This window comes from Lupinus angustifolius, chromosome LG20 (genome assembly GCF_001865875.1).
Source record: "Lupinus angustifolius cultivar Tanjil chromosome LG20, LupAngTanjil_v1.0, whole genome shotgun sequence".
Classification (NCBI taxonomy): domain Eukaryota; kingdom Viridiplantae; phylum Streptophyta; class Magnoliopsida; order Fabales; family Fabaceae; genus Lupinus; species Lupinus angustifolius.
The window spans coordinates 8201404-8227580 of NC_032028.1; the positions used below are offsets into that span (position 1 = coordinate 8201404).

The window sequence follows — 26177 nt, forward strand, 5'->3', positions numbered from 1 at the left end:
ACTGTAAACAATTCTGTCTGAGCCCGAAACATCTACAGGTATGTGAGGCTAACTTTCACAACGATTGAAAAAATTAGGAGAATCAAACATGTACCACTTGAACAAACACTCGTTGATTTCATATATATATATAAGTTTTGTCTAAGAGAAAATAGAGAGTTAACTTATTAAAAAATATTATACAAGTTTTTTAGGAGATTGAAAAAATTATGTGTTTACGGTTACACACTTTCTGTGTGTTAATTTTACAGTAGAATTGATTTTTTGGCGAATATGTAAAATTTAACACTAAAGATTAGATAAATTATCAATTTATATTTTAAATTTTGATGAGCTCTAAATTTTGATCATTTTTTTCTATTATCTTCGTAATTATGTTTATCAAATGAAATCTACTAAAATCATTATATCATTTATAAAGATAAACACATTAATAAAATTAAAATAAAGATATTTAATAAAAAAATTAAATGGGCCATCGCACGTGTAGAACATTCCTAGGGCCAGCCCTTCGGCCCCTCAACTATTTATTTTCTCTACTTCAAAACTTTAATGTTTAAGGATATACATGTAGTTTATGAAGTAATTAATGATATAAAAATTGAATATAATTTAACTAAAATATTTTTATTAAATTTCGGTTTCACAAGTAATTTCTCACCATAAAATTTGATGCCATTCAGTAAGTGGCAAAAAAATAATACATAGAAGTTATCAAGAGAACAAGCACTTACATTAAAAAATAGAGAACAGAGTTTACTAAAATATGTATTACATTGAAAAGTATAGAAAATTTTGGAAGATGAATTAAATAAAAAAGAGGGTAATATATATATATTGATAGTGTAAAAATTATATACAATTAGTATATCATTTATTTGAATTACTTTTTTTTTATTACAAAATCAATGATGATTAAAAATAAATAATATAATGATAGTATATAAAACTTTGATATGCATATTTGGCCTAAGAGATAAATAAAAGATAATAAGTGAATGAGAAAACAGAAAGTAAAAAAACAGTTAAATAAGAGTGGTGAGTGGTGACTTTGTTGTTTGGGTTTAGCCAAACACAGACAGATAGGTTGCGCTGCCGTCTCACCTCTCGTTCTCCGCCTTCCTCCATTGCTGGTAATGTTTTCTTCTTTATTTTACACAAAAATATATTCACATGCTTTTTTCATAATTAACTATTCTGAATTGGAGTTTCTAATTGTTCTTATGATCTAAAAAATGCATTAGTATTTTCAATATTTCATTGTTTAGCTACATTTAAATACGTTATTCATTCCTTTGATATTGAAATTTTATCTTACTATTACATGCATTTGTAAGACCACAACCTTGGCTCCAGTCTATCAAGTGTTTGATAAAATGCTTCAATGACTCATACATATGAGAAATGGGGTGTGAATCATTGGTGCACTTGGGTTTTGCTAAATTTGAGGAATTTGATTTTCGCAAAATATTAAATTTGTATTTTTTGTTTGATCAATGTTTTGGATAATCTCGATTAGGGATTCAAAGTAGAAATTTCATTGATTTTCCTTATTTTTTTAAGAGTGTGGAGCATATGATTTAGAAGTAGAGTTGCTGAAGTTGTTTGTATATTAGAGATGGGGGATATTTGGTGGTCACTTTTGGGAGCTGCGATCCCTGTGGTTGTTGCCGGACAAGCTTTTAGAGTGAAGAATAGGAATGCAGAAGAACAGAGATTGAAAAGTGCAAGGGGAAGAGAAAGGAGTTCTGATGAAATTTTTGTCTGTGAAAGAGTTTGTACATCAAAGAGGATGTTGAAGAAGGTTGGATCATTCTCAAAAGACCCCATTCCTGATACTTGTGTCACTGTTTGCGGTGTCTCTGACGTTGATGCCTGTGCTGATGCATGTGCCCGCACTGTTTGTGTTAACCAACATCAAGTGCCTAATTGGAATGACATATGTCTTAGGAGGTGCCAGAGTGAATGCCTGAAACTCTCTTCTCAATCTTCATAGGAGTTGGTGCATTTAGGATATGAAATTTGTATGGATACCGAGTTCTGTTATGATGGTAAGTGATTTTCTTATCATTTTTACTCCGGAATCTTGACTTATTAGGAATTCTATGGAAATGCAAATGGCAGAAACACACTATTATCAAAATATTTATATTTTTTGACTGCTATATATCTATCAAGGGCTGAAGTTTCAATTTTCTAGTGTAGGATAGATTGTGATTAATAATTTAATATCATCCAATCCCCTAATTTTGTTGATTCCATCTTCAATTCAGTGCCTAATTCTTGTTCACAGGAGAGGAGTGTTTATTGATCTTTAATGTCCCCTCTTCACCTTGCTGCCATTTGACACTTATTCTGGTATAGGGATTTCCTGTTGAAATCCTACATCTTTTATCCTTGTTTTAGCTGTTTCTATCCTCTCATTTTTTTGTCTTAGACCATCCAAATTCTGGGATTTCCAAAGTTATGTTTGTTAAATTTATGGGATTTCCAAAATTATGGAACCCTCCTTTGGGTTCCATTCAGTCTTCATAGTCTTACAGTTTGGAGCAAAACAATGTGATATTGTGTGCAACCAGTGTCTTGACTCTTTTTATGGCCTCTCTTAATCCCCTACAAAGAAAACGAACATGGAATCTAAAGGCAATAAGGCATCCATGCTCCTTTTACTTGACATGATATCATAGATTTCTTCACATTACAAGTTACAATATATAGCTTGAGGGTTGTGGTATTTACATTGCTTGTGATAGTGAGTAATCCTACTGATTCAGTATTTTTTTGTTTAGTCCTTTTAACTCTTATTATCATTACTGTGTAGTGTGTACATTAAAATATTCTAAATTTCCAATAAAAGTTCTTCACTATCACAGCCTCACTACTGCTCTCAGTACACAGTGTAACCTTCCAAGCTGGGAACCTCTTTAGTTTCGACCACCACCATTGACCCAAGCCTAAACTAACAGTCACTGCGAACAAGTCAAACTGTACTACTAATTTCCCACACTCAGTTCTCACTCCAAACACATCATTTCTTGCAATTTCTTAGCACAAAACGTGCAGGATCCATTTCCAATGATACTTCAATATTCTTGCTCAAGCTCATCTTCATCCCAAACCCACCAGGAGAATAGGTTTGGTATTTTCAATTTTTCATTGTCAACCCAATAAAAGTCCTCGAGAATCATACAAGTATTCTCATGATCTAGACTCAAGCTTAAATGTTATAGGTCCTGTATCTACTACCTAAGGCATATGAACCTATGACCAATAAATCCACACATATGAGTTTTACTATCATCCAAATCACAACAATGATGGAATGACAAAAGATAACAACTCATCACCTAATTGTTAACGGGTAATAACCACTCAATCTAGAAAGTATTGAAACTATATAAAAGACATCTTTTGTTGAAGAACGAAAAAAATAATACATAAATCATTCTTTAATGATGAATGTAATCTGTGTTTTGCTTACCAAAGTGGACTGAACTTAACTCCTCTTTTTTTATTCTACATTTTTTGGTGAAAATAAAAATAAATTAAAGAAAGAAAATACTGACAAAATTAAGTGTCTTTACATTGCTTAACTTAGAATTTATTTCTTAAACAGTAGTGCAACTTAGTACAAGTCTGAGATGAGGAAAAAACATTGTAGTTACAACAGATGATATATTATGAAACATAGTACATGGGATTTGGAAGTTTAAATCCTCTTGTGCAACTTGGAGCAGTCTCAAAGCTGCTGTATTGGTCACCTACGATTCCCCAAATCCGGTACCCATTTTTTATTAACTGTTTTCTCGCATCAGACTTGTATTTTGCCACCGACACCAATTCATTAGAAGGATCTCTGCATACAGAAAAACAAAAAACAAAGTAAAAGGTTTAGGCACAGAACATAGTGAGAACTTTACTATCTTTTTAAATTGTTTTTCTTCTTGTAATGACCAATCAGTATTTGATTGGGTGTGCCTATACAAGAAGATTTATTTGATCAAGCATTGGAGAGTGAATAAAGATATGATATTCTGAGTCCTGTCCTAAATTTAGTCTCGCACCAATGATAATAAAACAAAAATAACAATAATAATAAATATTTAATTTTTTAATTGACATAATATATTTTCATTGCAGCGAAACATGATTTGGGACAAAAGATCTTTTCTTCGAGAGTTGGGCCAAACTAACCTCAAGATAAGACCAGCCCAGCCATAATAACCAACATTGAGAAGGTTGTCAATTGTGACTGATCTGAGATACTCCCTCCTTGTAGAGATCAAAATGATCTGAATTCCTCTGGTTTTAAGGTCATTAAAGAGCTGCAATGAGTAGTCAAGAGCAGGGGCTTTCCCCTTGCTCATCCAATCCTCCAAATCTGTCACATTCAATTTCTTTCCCCTGTTTGGGATAAAAAGACCCATGAGTCAAAATGCTAAAAAAAGACAACCTAGTACACGAGGCTTCAACTTATTCGGGTATCCGTAAGTGAAGAGTTTGTTTTCAGGATTTAAACTTTTGACAATAAGTAACAACCTTAAATCAAACTCACCCTCTATTCAAAATGCTAACTTGAAGAAAAAAACAAAATGAACTAAATATGCATAGAATAATTAGTAGATGGAAGTGGAATTTGATTTACCCATATGAATTATTCTTGTAATAAGGAATTGTAGAAAGTAAAGTGTCATCAATGTCAAAAATCCAAGCATCTCTGTCATCTTTCTTCAGGTTGCATCTAGTGCTGAGATAAACCAAGCATTCTTGAGTTGCTCTTTCTGAGTCCACTTTGTATTGAGTTGATCTCACATATTCCCCAATGTAGTCAGTGCATTCTTCAGGCACAACTTCAAAGTCTCTAATGTTATGCAACTCAACATTCATTCTCCAACTTTCACAATAATTCTTCAAGCTGATCTTCAATCCACTATGTGTCTTTTGATTCAATATGTTCCAATCTGCATATGCTAAAGGAATGAAAAAGCATATGAAAACCATAGAGCAACCAAGTGCTTTCACCATTTTTTTCTTCTTGAGAATGAAAGTTGATGTGGAGAAAATTGACTCAAGTAGCTATCCCTATAAGATATTCAAGAACCTTCATACAAGTTGACAAAGATAACATGCTTCCCCTCTATTCTCACGTTCACGGTTTGGTTTATTTGTCTAATCATATATATTTTTTATAACAAATTCATATATGATCTTCTTTATTAATAAAGAGACAAATACACCACAAATATTATAAAAAATATAAAGATATGATACTTTTATCACTTAAATATAATTATATTAAATTTTTATACTTCATTATGAGTGCAAAAACAAGAACGTGTCATGGGTGAAACAAACTTTGGTGCTAAGCACGAACACAAAAGTCCTTTCTATTATGAAGTGCACCAAAGCCTTATGTGAATTTGGGCTAAATAGTAGTTGGGAAGTTCTTAATATTAAATATTATTAATATTAATGAGTTTTCTTTTAATAAATGAGTTTTTGATAATACCATGAAACAGCTTATAAGTTAGTCAACTAACTTATTTGATAACAGATAACCTAAATATTAAATATTTGATAAATAGATTTATTTTAAAACATCGTGAATTATAAAATTATATTCTAATTATTATTGCTATGTCAGAATTGCCCGAGAACAACATTGTATCAACCACCCTTTCACAATTTTCATTTTCACTATCATATTCAAACTCCTCTAATGAATTATAGATTAATATAATAAAAAAATGCATTGCAATATATCCCCAATTAAATTTACATTAAACTTGATATTAATCTTGCATGTCATGTGTTAACATAATAGTGTAAAGTGAGCAAGTAGGATGTCATGTAGTGAATTGTTATCGTAAATACTTTAACCAATTAAGATTAAGCACGGTTAGACGAGTAAGAGTAAGATGTGAATAAAAAAACCATATTAGAATGAATAATTTGAAGAATAGAAATATTATTTGTCATATATCTAACACTTAAAGATTTTTGGATTAATATTGTTAAACTCATTTGTGTGATTCTTTTCTTAACCTATTAAATATAGTCTTTCTAATAAGTGTTATAAGCGACAATGGTTCAAGAATGACATTTGTCTCTCTATTAATGGAGATGATCCTTGTTCGGTGGAGAATGAGTCACAAATGCTAACAAATAAGATCAACTCTATAAACCATCATTTGATACCACATGAAGCCCCCATAATGATTTTGTTTAATTGTTATTAACAGCTGCTACATGGAACAGGTGCCATTATACACTTAGCAATTTGATTATGAAGCATCTTAGTAAATGAGTAACATTGCAGGCTTTTCAATCAGAAAAGGTGAGAATACCATAATTAAATTGCTATCTTCAAATAACATTCTTTACATCCTTCTCATCAACCAACTATAACAAACCAATCTCAATGCTACAACTTACAAAATTTTCTTCAACAAACCCTTCTACATTCTATTCTTCAACAAAAAAATTGAATAAAAAGATGGTTGCAACCTGCAAGAGTTCTCATCTATGAATTGTGAGTGAAAACATAGCTAGTTCACTTCAATAAGATAACATCAGATAGTATGGAAAAAAAATAACCCTATGGGCCTAAGCACATGAATCAAAACCTGATATATGTATAAAAACCAAACTCTTCTCTTGGATTGATTTTATAAAACAGTATGAAAACTATGACCATTAAATAACCACAAGTTTTTACTTTTGCTATCACAGCTCCTGTGCAGTATTGGGCCGGAGAGTAGGACTTTGAGAATGAATAATTGCCACGGCGATGGAGAAAGACTGTAGCGCAGACAAAGGCAGTTGAAAATGGATAAAATATAAACCATCACGAATGTTTACCATCCTCAAGTTGGGGTAGAAATTGCTTGATCCCTGCAATTTGAGGGGCAGGGTCATCTCATTGCATACTTACATAAATAATTATCAATTGTTTAGTAAGCACAAAACGTAAATTTAAGATTGCAGATGTATGCATGTCTAAAATGTAACTATTATTACATGGCTTGAATTTGACAGAAAGACTGGCATTGAATGTTACAGTTTCACAAACAGATTATGGAACTATTGTAGTTAAGCTTTGGATGAAAACCAAAGAAAATTATAGGAGAAACTGTTATAAAGGATATTGGTTATATATAAGGTTAGTTATACATGAAGTTAGTTAGTCATAGTTATACATATAGAATAAAGAACAAAATGTGAAGATAATCAAAGAGGACAAAAAACTTATAATTTGAGGAGAAACAAGGACAAAACATTTAGCAAAAACCAATTCTTATAGTTCCCATACTCATGCCTCCCATTCACTGATTATATGAGATCACTGCCATTGCTTTTTTAAAGAGAATAAAGAAGAGTTATAAAATATAAGATATTAGCAGACCTGAGTAACTATGTCAACTGTCGTGCACTCGCCTCGTGTATCTACTTGAGACAGAAACTCAGCTTTGCTAGATCTTCTCCGAAGTACTGTCAGAGGGCATCCCTCATCCCAACCACCACAATCGCAATGGCCCTCAGATTTCCATCTATCTATCAGACTGGATGGACCACCATTTCTTGTTCTTGGACCACCATGAATCCCTGCTGGAATTACAATGTTCGTGCTAGTTGAGCAATCACCGGTGTTTCGACAACCTTCAGAAGGCAGTGTACTTTGATTTACTCCAGTTTTTTTGAGAAATTTTAAGCCCCAGCCTCCTACTTTCTCCGGCTTTTTACAAGGAAGATGTTCTTTCGCAACAATGGCAGCCAACTCGAAATTTGGCGGAACATTAGTATCCAAAAAATTAGAACCAGCAGGAGCATGTGGCTCCAATTGACAACTCTCTAGTATTCTGTGTTTCCATGATGGACTACTGAAAACTTGTGATAGCTTTTTTGAGAGTCTCTTGTTCTTCTTGTGAGAATGACTTGTTGTGTACATTTCTTTGTCATAAATTTCGGTGTTACCGAATAATGTAAACTGAGTCTCCATTATTCTACAATTGTTCGGGCAGACAATAAAACTTGTTGATACATTCATCTTTGCAACAAGTTGCTCACTGCTAGGAATCTCGTGACCCTTTTGGCTGTGCTTGCTCAAGTGAAACTGGTACACATAGTCCAAAGACTTATTATCCGTTGGGTCAACCTTCATCAATTTTGATACACATACCTCCTGTTCATCTGCCGAAAAAACAAAACGAGGAACCCCTTGCTCCCATGTACATTGAATCATTCCCTCAGATAGAGTAGAAGAAGCTGTCGACAAACAATCAAAAAAAGTGGAGTTGGTGGTAGAAGTAGAAGGAAGCCTTTTCTGAACAGGGATGGAGCAATACTTATGACCTTGCATCAATGGTGTTTCCTTATATGATGAAGATATACTCAAATCGCTAGAACAGTCCTTCAAATCATAGCATATCAACCCTTTATCATCAGTAATGTTCATCCTGTTCAAATTGTGATTTCTATCCGAGGCACCAAACTGCTGAAGCAGGGCACTATTCAGTATATTTATCATACTCTTGCTCCCCATTACCATACCTGTCCACTGTTCTCCGGCGTCAGCACTTATAGATAGCCTCCCAGTCTCAGTTGTTACAGGACATTCAAAGACATACTGTCCCGAACCACCAAAAAATTTAGCTGTAATCAAGCTTTCTGATAAAATCCCTGCATTTGTGGCAGTTAAGCTTACGGGTATGTGGCATTGAGCGGCTTTTAATGCACTGTTGTGCACAAATTCCAGGCAGCGACGAAGATATTTCTCATCTACACTCACCATATGCTTCGGAATCCTGTTGTCTAGTCCATGAACATGCCAAAAGAATAAATCCTTGAAGCAAACTTTACTAACTTGTGATTGGATAGCATTTACAACTATAGCATGATGAGAGTTTGACCTTTTAATCAACTTTTTAAACTGTGATTTTGAAGAGTCTTCATTTGATAATTCCTTATTATAGCACAAGCTATGCAATGAATCATTTTTCCTGAGGCACTCTTTTTGAACCCACAAACCGGAATTTTCCATCTTCTACAGCTCCTAAAGTACTTAGATTTAATGGTAGGAACCTTCTCTCACAGTCATCTTCCTCAAACTAAAGGACCAAAAATCATAACCTAACACACCCAAGAAAAATGTAAGGTACTAAAATAAAGATTTTTTGCAGAATAATAAATTTGAACGTTTAGCACTGTAGTAGTTTGGCTTAAAGAGCCTACCTATTTGAGCTCCAATGATGACAAAAAAATATGGAATTCTTCTATAAATCATGGCATTAACTTCACACATTTTAAATTAACAAAAAAAGATATGCAAACAAAGAAACCTGCAATTCATATACATACAGACTGCATAAGGACATATTCATGATAAAGAATAAGAAGCTGCATAACAAATTGTTTGCATATTTATGATTAAAGCAAATTCTTAGGGTTATGAAAATGCTATGACATATTTCCATTAAATAATTAAACTAATAGTATGCACAGTCATACTGAAACAATACTTTCCTAATTCTTTTTGGTACACACATATATATAATATAAATATAAGAAAAGAGCCTTTAGAAGAAGTGAGGATGAAGGAAAGTGCAAGGTTCAACCTTCCCATCTTAAATAACAGAAATTATCTGAATTAAATCCATACAAACAGAAAACCAGAAAGTATTCCAATAACAAATGCAGAAAAACAAAACCACCATAAAGCTCCTCAATAAAATGCTCCAATAAACAATAGTTTGTTGATTACCTGATAAACCACTGGATCCAGGAAGAGCCAAAAGCACCTTAATAAAATGAACACAAAACCACCATAAAGCATAAGAGAAGTAGCTGATTCATCACACACCACTCTTCAATCCATAAAAATCTCAGATTTTTCAACTCCAAAACAAGGGAAATAAGAAAGCTAGTAAACCCAAATGCAGAGAAGAGTAAAAATGGACACAGAAACAAAAAACAAAGGTGAAGAAAACCAAGTTAGCACATCAAAACTACCACCACAAGTAATGATGATGATGATGATAGTACTATGAGCCAAAAAAACTGTTTTTTATAATGATGGTCTTTCAGGACCAGGGTGCAACTATATTAGTTAGTAAAATTGTACTTGTCACCATTCTAGAGAGAGAAATAACTAGACCCAACTAAAAACAACAGCAACATAGTGGAGGCATAAACATGTTCATGTTTGATGGTTGAAAATGAATTACAACGAGGAGAGAAGAAGATTTGTTGAACACCTATAAATGAGAGTGCACGTAGGGGTCATGATAGGAATGTGACACCACTAAAGCCACAGAGGTGGTGCCGGTTGCAGATTATGCAGCCATTATTACAATTTTCTTTTTTCCACTTTTTCTTTTCCTTCCATTTCTCATTCTTGTTCATAGATAATAAACTAATAAAGTATATCCTTATACTCGAAGTTAAATCTGTTGATTGTTTAATCTATCTCTTATTTTTTCAACACACATAAAATAATTAATAGATTTAAAGAGATAAGTTATGTCATGTATGATAGAAGATATTTTATTTAAGTGTTATTAATAATGTATTAATCATTAAACTTGTTAGAATACTAGTATAATAATATAGTGATTCAGTTGATTGTTCATTAATTTTAATTAAACTATATATTGGTGAAGTTAGATATACATATATAATATATTAATATTAAGGTTGAAAAATCAATAAATTTTTTATTTTCATTTAAAAATTTAATTTTAAATAAAAATCTACTGGTATGACCGATTTTGACCGGTATAATTATTGTATCGTATCAGTATTAGAATCGGTTTACTGGTTGAACCGACCGACACAAAATGACTTTTATAACACTCATTTATTCTCTCATAAATATATAGGACATAAATTGTTTATTGATTCTAGGTAAGCAGGATACTACATTGTTCATTCAGCCGTTTTGATCATATTAGTGTATGATCTTATTTTATCGAGTCTAGAATAGAGTTCAAATTAAAAAAATTACATCCCTTAATATTTTGGGTAAAATAATGACAAGCACCACCTAACATGTTTTGTGCATAATCACTCCTTATTCATATTTGTATGTTTTATTTAATTATATATAGATGAATAATGACATATTTTGCAAATAGATAGTGCATCTTTTTGTAGCAACTTATCATTTGGCTTATTTGATAATTCGATTCCAACTATTACAATTCCAATGACTTGAACAATATGTCAAAAGTAGAAAAAGAAAGTTTCATGGAAAACAAATTTTGGTTTAATATGAACTTGATTCACATCTCACAATAACAAGAACGTGATTTCAAATTCCAATGCAAAAATGAAGAACTCTAATAAATATTCTACAAATATCTATATAACCATTTTTTGATTCCTGATTTTCACATATTTTAAAAAAAATGATATATCATCATATAATTCTTTATATTAAACTTCTTATTTATAAGATAAATTAACATATATTATAAAGTAATACTTTAATTATTAGTGATTGACTTACAAATAACATATGTCACATTCTCATAAGTAGAAGAATTAATAAAAACATATATAATTACTCTAATTTTAATGAACATGAGACTCATGTAAGAGTGATGAATTTTTATTTTGTTTGGGAAGCATGTGATGTGATGGAGAGAGGAAAAAGGGGTTAACGTGGTTTTCAGTCAAAGTGCATATATACCTTTGCATACCTTTGCATGCCTTTTTGAGTGTTGACCCAGAAACTTAGACCATGGATATAATAATATTAGTATACGAAAAAACTTACATGAAGATATAACCAACACGTTATATTTAGAAACACATACATTTATATTTATAATTATTTAACAATAAATTTTTAATATGTTATCATATATTCTGACTGTCTCTCTTATAGATATGTGTTCAGATAAGTTTATGGAAGAAACATTGCAAAGAATAAGATTCCGAGTTGCACTTTTTCACACATGGCATGACAGTGTTACACATTCTTATCCTTCTTTAATATTCATGTTACTTTATTTATTGCTGCCATTTGTTGCATACATATTCATCTCTCTACTTTATTTATTTCTCGGGCGGCGTTGCATCTTACAACGCCGTTTTAATTATGGTGATCATGGTTTCGGCCCAACTCCATAAATAAATTGGCTTTTAGAAGCCGAAATTATAGAATGTATTAATTCTATTTTACTTTCTACTTCCCTCCAACTGATAAAGACGAATAACTTTACCTTTTCAATACACTGAATATTAAAAACTTAACCAAACACAGGGATCAAAGTTGCAATTAGGATTAGCAATAAATATATGGACTCATAGGTACACCGTCTTTAATATTTGCAACAAGTCAGGAGTGGTGGATCTTGAACTATAGTTTAAGAAGAGCAATAATATTCAATTGTAATTTGAAATTAAGATTAGTTGAATAACAAAAAAATATAATATAAATAGATCATTGTTTCAATATTCCAAAATAACATATTAATTCTAAATAATAATAATTAATCATTAAAAACATTAATGAAAAATGTATGTTTATTTAAAGTGTTGCTCTTAGTTAAAGGCTTCAATTCATCGATAATTGAATTAACAGTAAAATTTTCAGATATTTATATTTCAATATAAATCATCATGTTGACTACAATAAATTCATCATCTATTTTATTACATAAGTTTATTTGGTTGTGTTCATTACTGAAAATGATCTCCCTGTAATAGTTAAATCATAATAGTTAAGATAAAACGAATAACTTGATCAAACAAATTATACGTATTCACTTTTACTGTATCATCAAAGTTGCAATTAATACAAAGATGATTGATAATTTTCAAACATAAATTACTAACGACATCAATAATAAAAGGTTGAAATTGAAGTCTCAAATAAATATTTTCTTACTCACATTGAAGTCTATAGGTATAACTTTTGCACAAAAATACATATATTATAAATATTAAAGAGGAAAATCCACTTACTCCAAGATTAAGTTTTTTAAACTTATTTCATATCCTAGCCCACAATTTTATGGATATCTAATGGTTTATATCTACTCACTAATTCAAACTATTGAATTTCCCTATAATTGATGGCTAAGATGAGAAGTATGTTTAAAAAATTTACTCGTGGAGTAAGTGGACTCCTCCCCAATATTAAATATTAATAAAAATACATAGAATATTATGACTTTTACTGTAAAAGTTTGACAGAGACAATTTGTAATCTTATAATATTTTCTTAAATGCAAAATCATTATGAACTCAAATGAAGTAAATATTAGAATGAATGAACAATTTGTATAATGTAAAAATATATATTAAAATAGGTAAAAAAAAATTAAAAAAATTCAGGGGGTAATTACCCCCACCTGCCTTAATAATGCTCTGTCATTGAAGTCAGGTCTAGATCCATATTTTTAGACTTGTAAGTAGTTGGGATAGAAGATTTTAGAATCTATTGATTAATGAGTCTTATTTAGATAATAAGGTATCCAAAGTCACTATATATATATACCATAAAATAATTAAATATATTTTCGTCATAATTATGATGATATATTGTTAAAAATCATATTATTTTTGTTAATCTATACCTTTGATGTAATGTTAGGTTTATGGATGAATATTATATGTTTGACATGTTTTACTGTCTTATCTTAAATTATATTTTAAATAAAAAAATTTATATTTAAATGATAATTTAAAAGATGAATATATTATGTCCCAGATGTTTCATTCTATGTGTCACTGTTTATGAGTGATGAGAAAATTATTTAATTATTAAATTTTTAATTTAAATAATTTTTTTTTGAAACAATCACAAACAGTGATAGATGAAGTGACACACTTATAAGACAGCAGATATACTTCCCATTTAAAGTTGTGTACTTGTATTTCAATTATATTTTGTATTTGTTATTATCATTTTTATCAAAAGTAACACACATGATTATAGGAAAGATGTATGCAAATGTATATATTGTTTACAAATTTTTAATATTTTCTGAATTTCTGAATACTTACTTGTAGATTCACTATTTATCCAAGTACCCGATAGTAGTAAACCTAGAAAGTACCTACATAAATCTAGAGCAATTCCGAGTCCCAAAATAATAGAATTAGGTGGATCCAGATAATGTCTTATTGCCGTCATTGGTTGCAACGACTTGTACTCAATGGTAAATTTTGTAGGAGGAAGGATGACATTTTATGTTAGAGTCATTATATAACTTTTTAAGAAACCAACAAATGTAAAATATTTCTTTAGAATTGATATACTTTTTATTAAGAATTAATATTTAAGTTTTTTAAGGTTGACTGGGCTCTATATATAATATAATTATATATATTCTTTCATAAGAGGGAAAATATTATATATAAATAAGTACTGTAAAATAATCGCTCTTAAATTAGAGATTTTAAGCTTTTGCCTACAAAGTTGGTTTTATAATGTAAACTCTCCAGAATATTTTTAAGTGAAATTAATATATGTGCAATATGAATATAAAGTTTTTTATTTACATGATCAATATATTATCTATTGTTTATTTGTAAAATTTTATTTAATAATTAGTATATAAATAATAAATAATATACTGATTATAAAAAGTTCTTATATCATAATTATACAACTATTAAATTAACAAAAATTATAGTTCGTCCATGAGGTGTTAATAGGGAGAGTTTCCATTGCTCTACCTCATAAATCATGATTTTATTATATGCCCTACCACGTTTTCTTGTAGATATAAGAGGGAAGTATACCAAAAACAAAGGATATCTAATAGAGAAAAAGATTTATATATTAATGTTGTAAGAGTTGTTTACATTGTTACTGTATTGTTCAACATTTATTTTCAATTATTATTGACTTTTTAAAAAAAGTAATCCAAATGAACGGTAGATGATACACTAACTGGGTATATATCTTTACACTGTCATTGCATAGATTTAATACTCTATATAATATGATATTTATGTCTCTTAAAATATAATGATTAAATATATAATTAACTACTTCTCTCTCTATTAATAGAAATGGGTATAGTTCTATATTAAAATATTTGTTTTTGCTGTAAGCACATTACTTTTAAGATATTCATTAACTTATATATTAATCCATGATTGAAACAAAAATCGAAAATCGTATACATATTTAATTTTCCACATGTTTGGAACGTTTAAGAGAGAAAGGAAGATAAAAGCGGAGAAAAAGTATCCTTTTTCACCAAAGTGATTGATAATTTGGTACATAATCTATTTGGTCACAACTGTAAAGGAAGAATTAGATGCTATTCCTTTCGAAACTTAACGTGCAGTTAATCATATATAGTTACTTGGGTATTTTGGTCATTATATATACCACTACTAATTTATAATTACTACTAATACCTTTTTGTAGGAAAATTTTGGAACTATGTGCAAAAATAATTATTTGCTATTAGTAGTTACTAAATTTGTTTATATTTATTTGTGTTCACGAAAGTATTAACAAACTAGATTTCTGGTTATTTTTTAGTATTAACAACTCTTTTTAAATAAGAGAAATAATTAATGAAGAGAAAAATGTTAAATATAAAAAATCTTAAAAAACTAACAATATTTACTAGGAGTATTACTTTGTTTTATTTTAAGGATGTAATATATATACATCGACATGTAAACATTTTTATACTATCAACGTATTATTAATTATTGATATATTAATCATTGTAGACTTTTAAATAAAATTTATACAAATCAATAGTAGATGATACCCTAATAATATAAAAAAAATTATATTGACGATGTATAAATATTAAATTCTATAAAAATGTATATTTCAGTCCAAGCCATCTTACCAATACCGATTTTGATTTTTTGAATTTGAAACTTAGGAACAATATTTTGTAGAAAAAACAAAATTCCCACCTAACTTTTTGTCTTCCTTTATTTAACTTCGTATTCAATTCATGAGAGCTTATTAATTATATAGTCCAACTCTAGTATTGATTTGTGGAGAGGGCGATTTTCAAATCAAAGACAACGACATTTCATGAGACTGTAACCTGTTTCTTATCATGTGCTTCTGGTTCCTTCAATTTTCATTAATCATGCAAATTTTGAAATCATTGACCTGTACGAGGCACCTTACTATCCCTTTGTATTAAATGTAGATTATAATCTCCTTCATATTTATGGCCCTTTGTGTATATTTCTTTTCAACTTTTTTTATGGTATTAACAAGTGTATCATCATCTTATGGTCTAAGAACTAATTTCGTTCCTGTACGTGACATTCTAACAAATGTTAGATTCCAGAAATCGAATGTCTTGTTGGTTATTATTATTTTTCCTGCAATATAGGATCTGCTACCTGTGTTTATCTATTCTTAATGGTTGATACCTCTGTTTATCTACTCTTAAAGGTTTCCAATTACTCAAAGGTCAAAACATGTAACAGCTATTTTAGCTTGTTTGAACTTGTTTTGTTAGCAGTACTGTATTTATCACATTTTGTTTACTTATTCAAAACATTTACTTTAAAATACATCCAATCTAATTCAAGAAAGACATTAAAAATACTTAAAACCTATGTATCCATAAAAATAAATTTGGGAGGTTGGGCTTAGGCCCTTAAGTGTGAAAAAAATAGATAAGAAACTTAAATGCTAGTTCCTATGTATTACAAAATACACTACATCAATGAGCTGATCCACTAGTATGTGGTGCAACTCAAATTTTGTAGAGGGATAATACAATTACAACTTGTGATTTTTAAAAGGTACAGGTATTGAGAAATAAAGTGTCTGCAAAAATGTATACAGATATTTATTGACTTACTCTCTACATGTTTGTTCTTCATTTACTTATTGATATAGTATTAGGACCCCAATTATTTAGTTTCCTCAATCCATCAAACCCAGATAAGATAAATCTGAGAGTGGAGCAGAGCCCTGCTAAAATCTACAAAATCTAATAGTTATACTAATCAAACTACTGAGTCAAATCCATGATTGGATTGAATAGTTGCATTTGAAGGAGTTCACTCCACTAATATGAGCAAAGATATCTGAGGAATCAACCATATCATCTTCTTCTTTCACCACAACCTGTAATTACAAATTAACATATAAATTAAGGAATTATTCCAATAAATAATTGTAAAGATATAAGTTGAATAATAAGTGTCCTATTATTGGAATGTGCTAGAGGATCTCACTTCTTCATCATCATCATCTTCATGATTGCTACTAGCAGATCTATGATTATTATGTGTATCACCAAAGTCATCATTCTTTGCGAACCTTCCTCTAACCCGAGGTCGACTATCTGCTAGAGTTTTTCTGCAGGCATACTACACATTTTGCTTGTATCATTAGTTGAACATCATAATATGTAACATTTTAAGATTTCATGTTTGTTTGATGGGGTGATGCTATTAGTATTTCTAATTGTCGATGGTGATATGGATGTTTTGAGGCAGTACCTTAATTTTCTTGCTGAAATTTCTTTCATTTCTTTTCTTCATGTATCTATGAATCTTTTCTTTCCTTTGCTCAACAGAAAGTTTTCCAACCTTGAAGGTAGAATCTTCCAAGGTTGAGATTTCTGGTGTCAAAGTGGCAGAACTCCCAGCCCCTGCTACTAGTTGCTGACTCTCAACAACACCAAGTGCCTAGGAAAGAAAATTACAATAGAAAATAACAGTTATTTTCTTCCTCAACACAAAAGCAAAACATACTATTAGTCTATTACAAACTAATGTTAGCTTTAGCTATAGGTTCCAATCATGAAGTGGAACTTTTCCAATCATGATGCTTTTCACTATGAAGTTTTTGTTTAAAGTAGTAATTTCTTCTTGCTACTAGTCCAATTTGTGCTACTTTTTGCAGGTGATATCATTAAGGGACTGATATGCTAGCTACTGTTTTCATGGATATAGACATCTATATTCTGAGGCATCAGTTTCTTAGAAATTTGTCTTGAACATGGCCTTTTGCAAAATTTCCACCTCTTTGTAAAGCCTCTTTTAATTGTTAAGAACCTTATAGTAGTAAGTTTTTCAGTATAAATAATATTTATTTGGACAGAATTTCTTTTACCCTACTGCAAAATGTCTTGAACATGTTTCAAACTTAACATTTTTCATTTGGTTTGTTTACTACCAACCAAGTAGTTTGAAGCATAGTTATACGATTCTCTCGGTAATCATTTTAACCATGTACCAATTCTCGCATACTAATTCATGGTACTTCACAATGTAAAGAAAGTCTTATAGTTATATGGTAAAAAATGGCGAACCATGTACAAGTACACCAAATTTGGTAAATATGGTTTGAGAATTGGCCATACCTGAAGATCTGGAGGGTTAAACACCCGCGACAATGAATCTGTACAAAACATTCCACCATTCTCTGCTTGGTATTCATGCTCTTGTGCCTGAAGTTCGGAACCAAGAAGCATACTCGCACCGAACAATCCAGAACGGTCAGCAGACAAGGCGGTAGCAAGAGGGCCTTGAGGCATGTATTGTCCCATGCCAGGACCAAGAAAATTGCAAGAAGGGGAAGAAGGGTTAAGAGGCATATAAGAAGGAACAGAAGAAATGCAATCCTCTTCAAAAACAGAAGGTAATGGAGCTTGCATAAGTGGTGCAACAGGGTCAGTGGAATACTGAGAGAAGCCTTCAACACCTGAATTACATGCTGCTAGTTGCTGCACATTAGGCTGCTGCAAACAAGAGAAATTACCAAACTGTTCTTGCTGGCTTTGGAGAAATTGTGGAACATTGAAATTTTGAGATGATGATAAGTCTATTGAGGCAGATATGTCATTGTCAATTTCTTCTTGTGAGTCAAATAGGATTGAAAGATTGCTGCTATTGGTTGTGTTGTTGTTCGCGGCAGTAGTAGTAGTAGTGGTGGTGGTGATGGTGCTAGTCGGGGTGGTCACTGTATTATTGCTATTGCTATTCAACTTAGTGTCTACATCTAAAGCTAGAGTTATATTTGTCACATATGAGGAGTTTTCATCATAGCAACAATTTGAGCTGGAAGTAACTTCAGAATTCTGAAGAGGATCTGAAAACAATTCAGAGTCACAAAGCTCCAAAATTTGATCACTAATTGGGATTGAAATTTCATCCTGCAGCCAGTGATATAGAAGCAATAATGTGAACAACATGACTAAAGAAAAATGCTAAGTACTAAGCACACATAATTCAGAATAATTTTTTGAGTGACCCTTTATAAAACAAGTAGAAGATTGTTTATACAAAATCTTCATTGGTTTTTCACATTATGTGGCTGAATCCAATTCCACTTTTTGTTGATAGAAACTAGTCTGATCTGACCACATAGCCATCCCATAGTTTGAACTTTCAATAGAAAATATTCTCTTATCAGTCTAAACTTTTGTCTATTACATGTCTACATCAATAATGTTCATGAATGCAAATCATTTGTCTAGAAGAATATGAAATAAATCAATGTATAAAACCTCAATTGAGTATTCTGTATACATATCTGGCTGGTTGCATAGTTCAGAACTTCAGATAGTTGTGTTTATATTTGTTCATAAAAGTATAAAAATGTATTAAGTTTTCCAAAAGGGTTGGCTCTTTTTGGATGTTTATTGTAGAAAAGAATGTGCATCTATGCCTTCATGTGACATGTAGGAGGAAAGGTACCACAATGATTGTGCAAACAAAGAAGGAACATTCAGTGTATGAAAATTATGCTTGAATGAGAATTGAAAGGCACTTAAAGGAACTCATAATGCTATTCATGTGAAATGTTTTCATAAAGTCATCTCTTATCCCTTTCTAAACTGAATAAGAATATCAAAATCCCCATCATTTATAAAAGCACAAAAAAACTATATATTCTACAATAATTGAAAGGTATTTTTAACAAGTTTTCACACAGAAAATCATGTTGGGTTTGATATAAATACTATGCAGTTCACAAAGTCTTCCTCAGAAAATGACATTCCCTTGTTTCGGATTGGATAGAATAATATCAAAAAAGGTCAAATCCTAATTCTTATGGAACCTTTGAGTTGTTCTAATTGTTCAGTCAAAAAGCATTGAGAAAGAAAAGAATACTTTTGTACTTCAAATTGTCACGGAAGCCTTGAAATGAATTTGAGAATGGATTCAAGAATTCTATAATAGCTAATAATATTACTAGCTTCTTCTTTGCTCTAGGAATATAATGCCACTAATAGAGGATGGAATAATATTTAGACTTTATTGCAAAAATCAAACAAATCAACCAATCATGCATGCATGAAAACAACAAGTGCATGACATGAGAAATTTCATGAGAAAACAATGACAGAAAAATACTAACATATCAGAAGGAGATTCCAAATAAAAACAATCCACTTTCATAACAAAATTGTGATAGTTTCATAAATTCATCAATCACATAACTCTACAAGGAAATTAAAACCATTTCGAGTTATTAAAATTACATCATGAAATAATAACACAAAGGTGGCTAGAATATAATACATGCATTATCATAAAGAACATCACACAAATGATTGAGACTAGGATGAGGTAATTACAATGGGTAGTTGCTGCTCCTCCTCCTCCTTTGGATGATCAAAAACATCATGCAACATGGTATTATGTATGTGTATCCCTCACAATTATCAAAGCAATCCCAGAAAATATTAATACATAGATAGATATAAAAAATAGTATGGAGATTAATATATAGTTTTTATTAGTACTATTATACTATGTAATCCAAAATGTAACAAATTGTTGTTGTGACAGAGATTTAATTTGTTGGTTAATAAGAAAGAATGCAGAATAAATATAGTATTGGATGCATATAAATTGAAGGGAGAGAGAAGTTAAGATGAGTAGTTATAGGTAGCTATGATGATGGAGAATAAGAAGGTGTGAAAGACTCAAAGGAAATAGTTAAATGAGGAATATATAAAGGGTAAAAATGGAAAAATGGGTTGTCCGAAAAGTGGTCAGAATAGCACTCGTGGTTGTCAACACGAGACTTATGGTGAGCCATGAATTCAATGTAAACCCTCTCATTTGGATTTTGGGTTGACAACCTTATATTATTCTTATTTTTATAGGTATTATAATTATAATATAGAATTTGATAAAAATAATAATAATATTTGATGTATAGTGATAAGTAATATTGACAAAAATAGAAATATACTTTATTCTACAAAAGATAAAATTGACTTTCAAACTCTCATTGGTACATAAAATATTTTAGTTCTAGAAAACAGTCAAAAAATAAATAATATTTTGAGGAGGCATGCATGATATATGAATTATTTTCATTACATATGCTCAATATTGAAGTTACATTAGACATGTTTTAAAAGAAGAATTTGGCAACACCTCTTAACAAAAAAATAATATCTGTATGTGTTTCTTAATTGATAGTCAAGTATATGGGACTTAAACAATCATAGTTGAATTTCCTTGCTACTTGGACAAACAAATGTTAATATGTAATAAATTGAATCCACCAAGATTAAAATGAATAAAAATTAGTTAAACAATATAATCTCAATAATCAATTCTTGTCAATATTTTCTCAAAATACCTACATTAATTTTTAATATATTGATTCACGTTAAATAAATTTTATTTGTAACAAATTAAATCATTTATTAAAGCTATTGTTCTTATAACTTTTTTCTTGTGTGTCACGAGTGTTCTTAAATTTAGATAAAATATATAAAAAATTAACTAATATTTTTAAAATTGAACTAATCTATAGCATAAAATGTTTAAATTGATGTATTTTTTGAACACCCCTTTAAAAATATGTAATAAATTGATATTAAGTTATCTCATATTTTAATACTTAAATTCCTAAAAAAGTTATGGTCCTAGAATTGCTTTAGTTTAAGAATGAGATTTGCAATTAACAGATAGAGATGGACGATTAGAACTTTTACATCAGAAGTCTACATACATAGCATTGTTACCTTAAGATTAAGATGAAGATATGGGCCAATCACTTAACTCTATGATGAACTATTCTTTGTTCTTCATTTTCAATCCATCCACATGCATGTATCCTTTACAAACAAATTTGTTTGAATCACAAATATCAAAAGTACAGAGAGATCGACCCTCTTATTAAGTTTTTCTCTATATGTAAAATCGTTCGAATGTTACTTAAATAAAAACAAATGTGTATCACTTGAACAAATTACTCAATAGTTTTGACAAACTTACTTAAATAAGATATACCATAAGATAGTTGATATTTAGAATTATAACTTGTAGATTTTTATGTAAAATGAGACTGTCTTTTAATAAGTAATGATGACTTTGTAAAATTAGTTGAACCGGGTATAACTCAAATTTGATCTATATAAGTGACACTAATTAAAAGATTCAATCCCACATTCTGGAATGATTAAATCATTATTGGTAATAAAATACACCAAAATTAATACATTCATATGAGGGAAATCACGAAGAAAAAAAAGTAAGTATTTAGAAAAAAATAGCAGATGTGAAAGATCTGAAAGTGTTTATTTAATTTATATTTACGTTTAAATATGATCTTATTCCTAAGTTGTATAGCTTGTTTTTTTAAAAAGTATTTTGTGAATCGAATCCTAATTAGAGATGACAAAATGGATTGTTCTGCCCATTTTGCTTGTGCATGCAAATACTCATAAATTTTAAGTGAGTACGGGCATGTCTGTATTTTTTAATAGACAAAAATTTTATGTTCTTCCCATTTTAAAACGGGCTAGGAGGCATACGGGCGACTCGCGGACATTGATAAATAATAAAAAAATCATACAATAAAATAAAAAGAAATTAGATATAGTAGTTGAAGATAATTCTTTTAAAAATATTTGGATATGGTATATGAAATTGAACAAATTATATCACATCACAATTTTTTGAAGCATTAAATCTTATCCTATCATAATTTATTTGATTTTTCACTTACAATCCTATCCTGTGGGCCGTGGGCATCATGGACAAACAAACAAGGCTAAACAAGTAAATAGAAAAAAAAAAAATTATACTCTGCCTACAAAATTTTGGGAGCTATGGGTGCTTCACCCATTTTGCCATTTATAATCCCAATCATGTTTATTTATGCACAATTTTGGACCTAGGAAGAACCATTGATTTTATTTACTGAGAAGAGCCAACTATTGTAATTGTCCTTGGGGGATGCCTACAACACAAGTGTCCCATAAGGTGGAAATGATTCTTCTCTAGTACTAGACTCTCCGAGGGAATGCGAGAGGGATTACTTTTCAAAAAACAATTAATTTAAAAAAAAACAAAAATCTAAACTATTAAAACATTATTTCTGCCATGTATTACAATCTTAGGTATGTACTGCCCTCTCCAATAATGGAGAGGAACCAAACTCCATAAGGAGGGGATATGAAAGGGCAATTTTAAAGGAAAATGTTTGTCCTTCATAACTAAAGCTAATTTTTAGGCACAAAACTTTCCCTCCAAATAATAACACAATTAGGTGTAATATTTATGTACATCAACATAAAGATTTATACACAATTAATGATCATTCATTTTTATTATTTTTATTTAAGAGTTAATAATAATTAAATATGAGTTATGAATGATACATTCACAATTTAAAAAACTCTTATAGTGAATGTGCATACATTTTTTTCTCATACTTTTGTCCTCTAATATTTATTTATACAAGTATGTCTACTAACTAACTAAAAAATATAGAGGATAATATCTATGCATTGTCAATATAAAGATTTATCTACATTCAAGATATTTTTATCATTCATTTGTATTATTTTTTTGAAGAATTAATAATAATTAAACATGAATAATTGCAATGTATTATATATACTATGATTACAGTGATGAATGTATCATGGTGTATGTAGGATGAATTTACTGGGCTCATGTGCACTGCTAAGCTGCTATATAACAAGTTAACAACAAGATATTATGCAACATAAAGAAGAGAATAAAGTTGGTATATTCCATGCATGTATCTGCTAATTTGGCCTTTCTGGTATATAGTACTTTCTGTGCACATGTTCTGTCCTTCTTCTAAATTTATTTTCTTACTTAGAAGTGGAAAATACAAACTTAAAGGAGGGTTTCAAAAAGAAATGGGAATATCCTACTTACACTTAGAAAAATGGAAAAAGAAGATAATTATGAGTAATAAAATAGTAATTAAGTCGATTTTATAGAAGAACATTTTTGTTAGGGATAGAACTACATCTAAGAATGTGGCTAGTGATACTCCTATTTTCCTATCTAGTATCTACACTCTTTATTAATTTGTTAATATGAATTGGATGCAAAAATAGTTTTCAATTTAAAATCAAGTTTATAAATATTAATCGAATATAAAATTGATACTTAATTTTAAAAAAATAATAGATTACTAAAATTGTGTGAGCAAATACAATATAGATTGTGAAGATTTTAAAATTTAAGGTTAAAAGAAAAGATAGAGGATCCACTTATTCCAAAAGTAAGTTTAAAAAATATAATCTATATCTTAGTCATCAATTCTGAAAAAAATATACTTTGAATATTCCTACCATACTCAAATATGTAAAAAACATGGATGATATGAAATACGGAAAATTAAGTAGATATATACCCTATAGCCTTATATTGTTTATCAATAATTATTTCCTTCCAATTTCTAGATATTTTTTATTGGTGTACCACAACTTAAAATCAGAATCACCTAATTCCTCTATCATTTTCTCACCCCACTTTGTTTCTTGTGAGCATATGAAATTTACCCTTCTCCTAATCATTATGCTTATCATTTTCATTAATTTGTGTCTATATTTAATATTCCAATTTTTATTTTAGGCTTCTTTACATTCATTCATTATGCAAGTATGAGAACCCTTGTTTACTTTCACATTATGAAACCAGCATTGTAACGACCTTTGCTCTTTTAATACTATAGTTGGGCGATACAACTCATTGCTTCTAGATAACAATCTAGTATTAAGATTATCAATCATTAACATCACAAAGATACAACAAAATTTTATATTGAACTCCCGACTATTTAACATAGCCCTTGTTAGCTTTTGTTCTTCAACCAAAACAGTATGCACACCAAGTGCATATGCTTTAGCAGCAAGCAAGAATAGAAAAAGTAGAGTAATTAGAGTGAAGAGATGAGAAGTTTTAAGAGTATTTTGAGAAGAGAAGAAGAAGAGAATAATGATTTAATGAATATGCCTCAAAATTTTATTAAAGGATCAATAGAATTCTTCTTACAAAATCATCATTTACTTAATACACAAAGCTTACTATTTATGGCTATTCATCCTAACTAACTTGCCAACTAACTAGCTATATTAGGAAACTTAACTAACTTTATCACAAAGCTGAATTATATTTCAATACTCTTCCTTAATTCAACTTTCATTCTCAACACCAATGCTTTGCCTTAGTTTTTCGAATCTGTCCCTTTTTAATGGTTTGGTGAACAAGTCAGCAAGTTGAATTTCTGACTTGCAATGCTCCACCTTCACTTTCCCTTTGCTCACTTGTTCTCTAATGTAGTGAAACCTTGTTTCTATGTGCTTTGACCTTCCATGAGCCACTGGATTCAAAGCTAAATTGATAGCAGATTTGTTATCAATCATCAGCTGCAAAACTCCATCTGGTTTCACTTTTAGTTCTTCCATCAAGCTTGTCAACCAGGCTGCTTGACAAGTGCACATACAAGCTGCAATATATTCTGATTCACAGGTTGAGAGTGCTACAACATCTTGCTTTTTGGAGCACCAACTTACAGGGGCATTGTTGAAGAGAAACAAATACCCTGTTGTCTCTTCCTATCTGTCTTGTCCCCACACCAATCTGCATCAGAGAATGCAATTAAACTAGATTCATTGATGCTTCTGTTGCTGTTTGCAGGGCACATAATGCCATAGCCTAATGTTCCTTTTAAGTATCTGAATATCATCTTAACTGCATTCATGTGACTTTGTTTAGGAGACTCCATATACCTGCTTACCATGCCAACTCCATAAGCTAGATCAGGTCTTGAGTTACACACATACCTCAATGAACCTATCATTTGCCTATACTCTGTTTTGTCCACTGCTTGATCTGCAACACCTTGGCTCAAGCCAATTCCAACCTCAATTGGAGTTGCTACTGTGTTGCAATTCATTATCTGGAACATCTTTAGAACATCAGTT

The 26177-nt window shown here is 30.3% G+C and overlaps 3 protein-coding genes, 1 long non-coding RNA gene and 1 pseudogene across 7 annotated transcripts in view; 2 read left to right on the plus strand and 3 right to left on the minus strand.

Annotated features, from left to right (window-relative positions):
- LOC109336239 (uncharacterized protein At5g64816) lies at positions 989-2165 on the plus strand. 2 transcript variants are annotated; one of them, XM_019572709.1, is made up of 2 exons: positions 989-1133; positions 1564-2165. In XM_019572709.1, exon 2 carries the CDS (start codon positions 1619-1621, stop codon positions 1994-1996), a length of 378 nt encoding a protein of 125 aa, XP_019428254.1. In that variant the 5' UTR covers positions 989-1133; positions 1564-1618; the 3' UTR covers positions 1997-2165. The 2 variants fall into 2 exon arrangements, with proteins under 2 accessions (XP_019428254.1, XP_019428255.1); XM_019572710.1 differs by having other exon boundaries at positions 1004-1133; positions 1617-2165.
- On the minus strand, positions 1347-20671 carry LOC109336237. 3 transcript variants are annotated; one of them, XM_019572707.1, is made up of 7 exons: positions 20544-20671; positions 18324-19115; positions 17458-17646; positions 17191-17325; positions 16969-17080; positions 9514-9517; positions 1347-1357 (listed from the first exon to the last, which is right to left on the minus strand). In XM_019572707.1, exons 1-5 carry the CDS (start codon positions 20598-20600, stop codon positions 16973-16975), a joined length of 1281 nt encoding a protein of 426 aa, XP_019428252.1. In that variant the 5' UTR covers positions 20601-20671; the 3' UTR covers positions 1347-1357; positions 9514-9517; positions 16969-16972. The 3 variants fall into 3 exon arrangements, with proteins under 3 accessions (XP_019428252.1, XP_019428251.1, XP_019428253.1); XM_019572706.1 differs by lacking the exons at positions 1347-1357; positions 9514-9517 and having other exon boundaries at positions 16621-17080; positions 20544-20670; XM_019572708.1 differs by lacking the exons at positions 1347-1357; positions 9514-9517; positions 20544-20671 and adding an exon at positions 19492-19810 and having other exon boundaries at positions 16621-17080.
- Positions 3583-5068, minus strand: LOC109336238 (annotated as a pseudogene).
- The window catches only part of LOC109336240, a 23455-nt gene continuing 2036 nt past the window's right edge, over positions 4759-26177 (plus strand). Inside the window, exons 1-2 of the long non-coding RNA XR_002106317.1 lie at positions 4759-4771; positions 4829-4831. This is a non-coding gene — a long non-coding RNA (uncharacterized LOC109336240). The remainder of the gene's footprint in view (positions 4772-4828; positions 4832-26177) is intronic.
- On the minus strand, positions 6370-10387 carry LOC109336236. Its single transcript, XM_019572705.1, has 3 exons — positions 9761-10387; positions 7406-9129; positions 6370-6894 (listed from the first exon to the last, which is right to left on the minus strand). The coding sequence occupies exons 2-3, from the start codon at positions 9038-9040 to the stop codon at positions 6727-6729; spliced, it is 1803 nt and encodes a 600-aa protein (XP_019428250.1). The 5' UTR covers positions 9041-9129; positions 9761-10387; the 3' UTR covers positions 6370-6726.

Coding starts and splice junctions, on each gene's coding strand:
- LOC109336239 (XM_019572709.1), top strand. CDS start 1,619: ATGGGGGATATTTGGTGGTCACTTTTGGGAGCTGCGATCCCTGTGGTT.
- LOC109336236 (XM_019572705.1), bottom strand. CDS start 9,040: ATGGAAAATTCCGGTTTGTGGGTTCAAAAAGAGTGCCTCAGGAAAAAT. Junction 6,895..7,405: donor CAGTTGACATAGTTACTCAG/GTCTGCTAATAT, acceptor CTCAAATTGCAG/GGATCAAGCAATTTCTACCC.
- LOC109336237 (XM_019572707.1), bottom strand. CDS start 20,600: ATGTTGCATGATGTTTTTGATCATCCAAAGGAGGAGGAGGAGCAGCAA. Junction 19,116..20,543: donor AGGAGCAGCAACTACCCATT/GTAATTACCTCA, acceptor CACTGGCTGCAG/GATGAAATTTCAATCCCAAT. Junction 17,081..17,190: donor AAGATGATGATGATGAAGAA/GTGAGATCCTCT, acceptor TTGTAATTACAG/GTTGTGGTGAAAGAAGAAGA.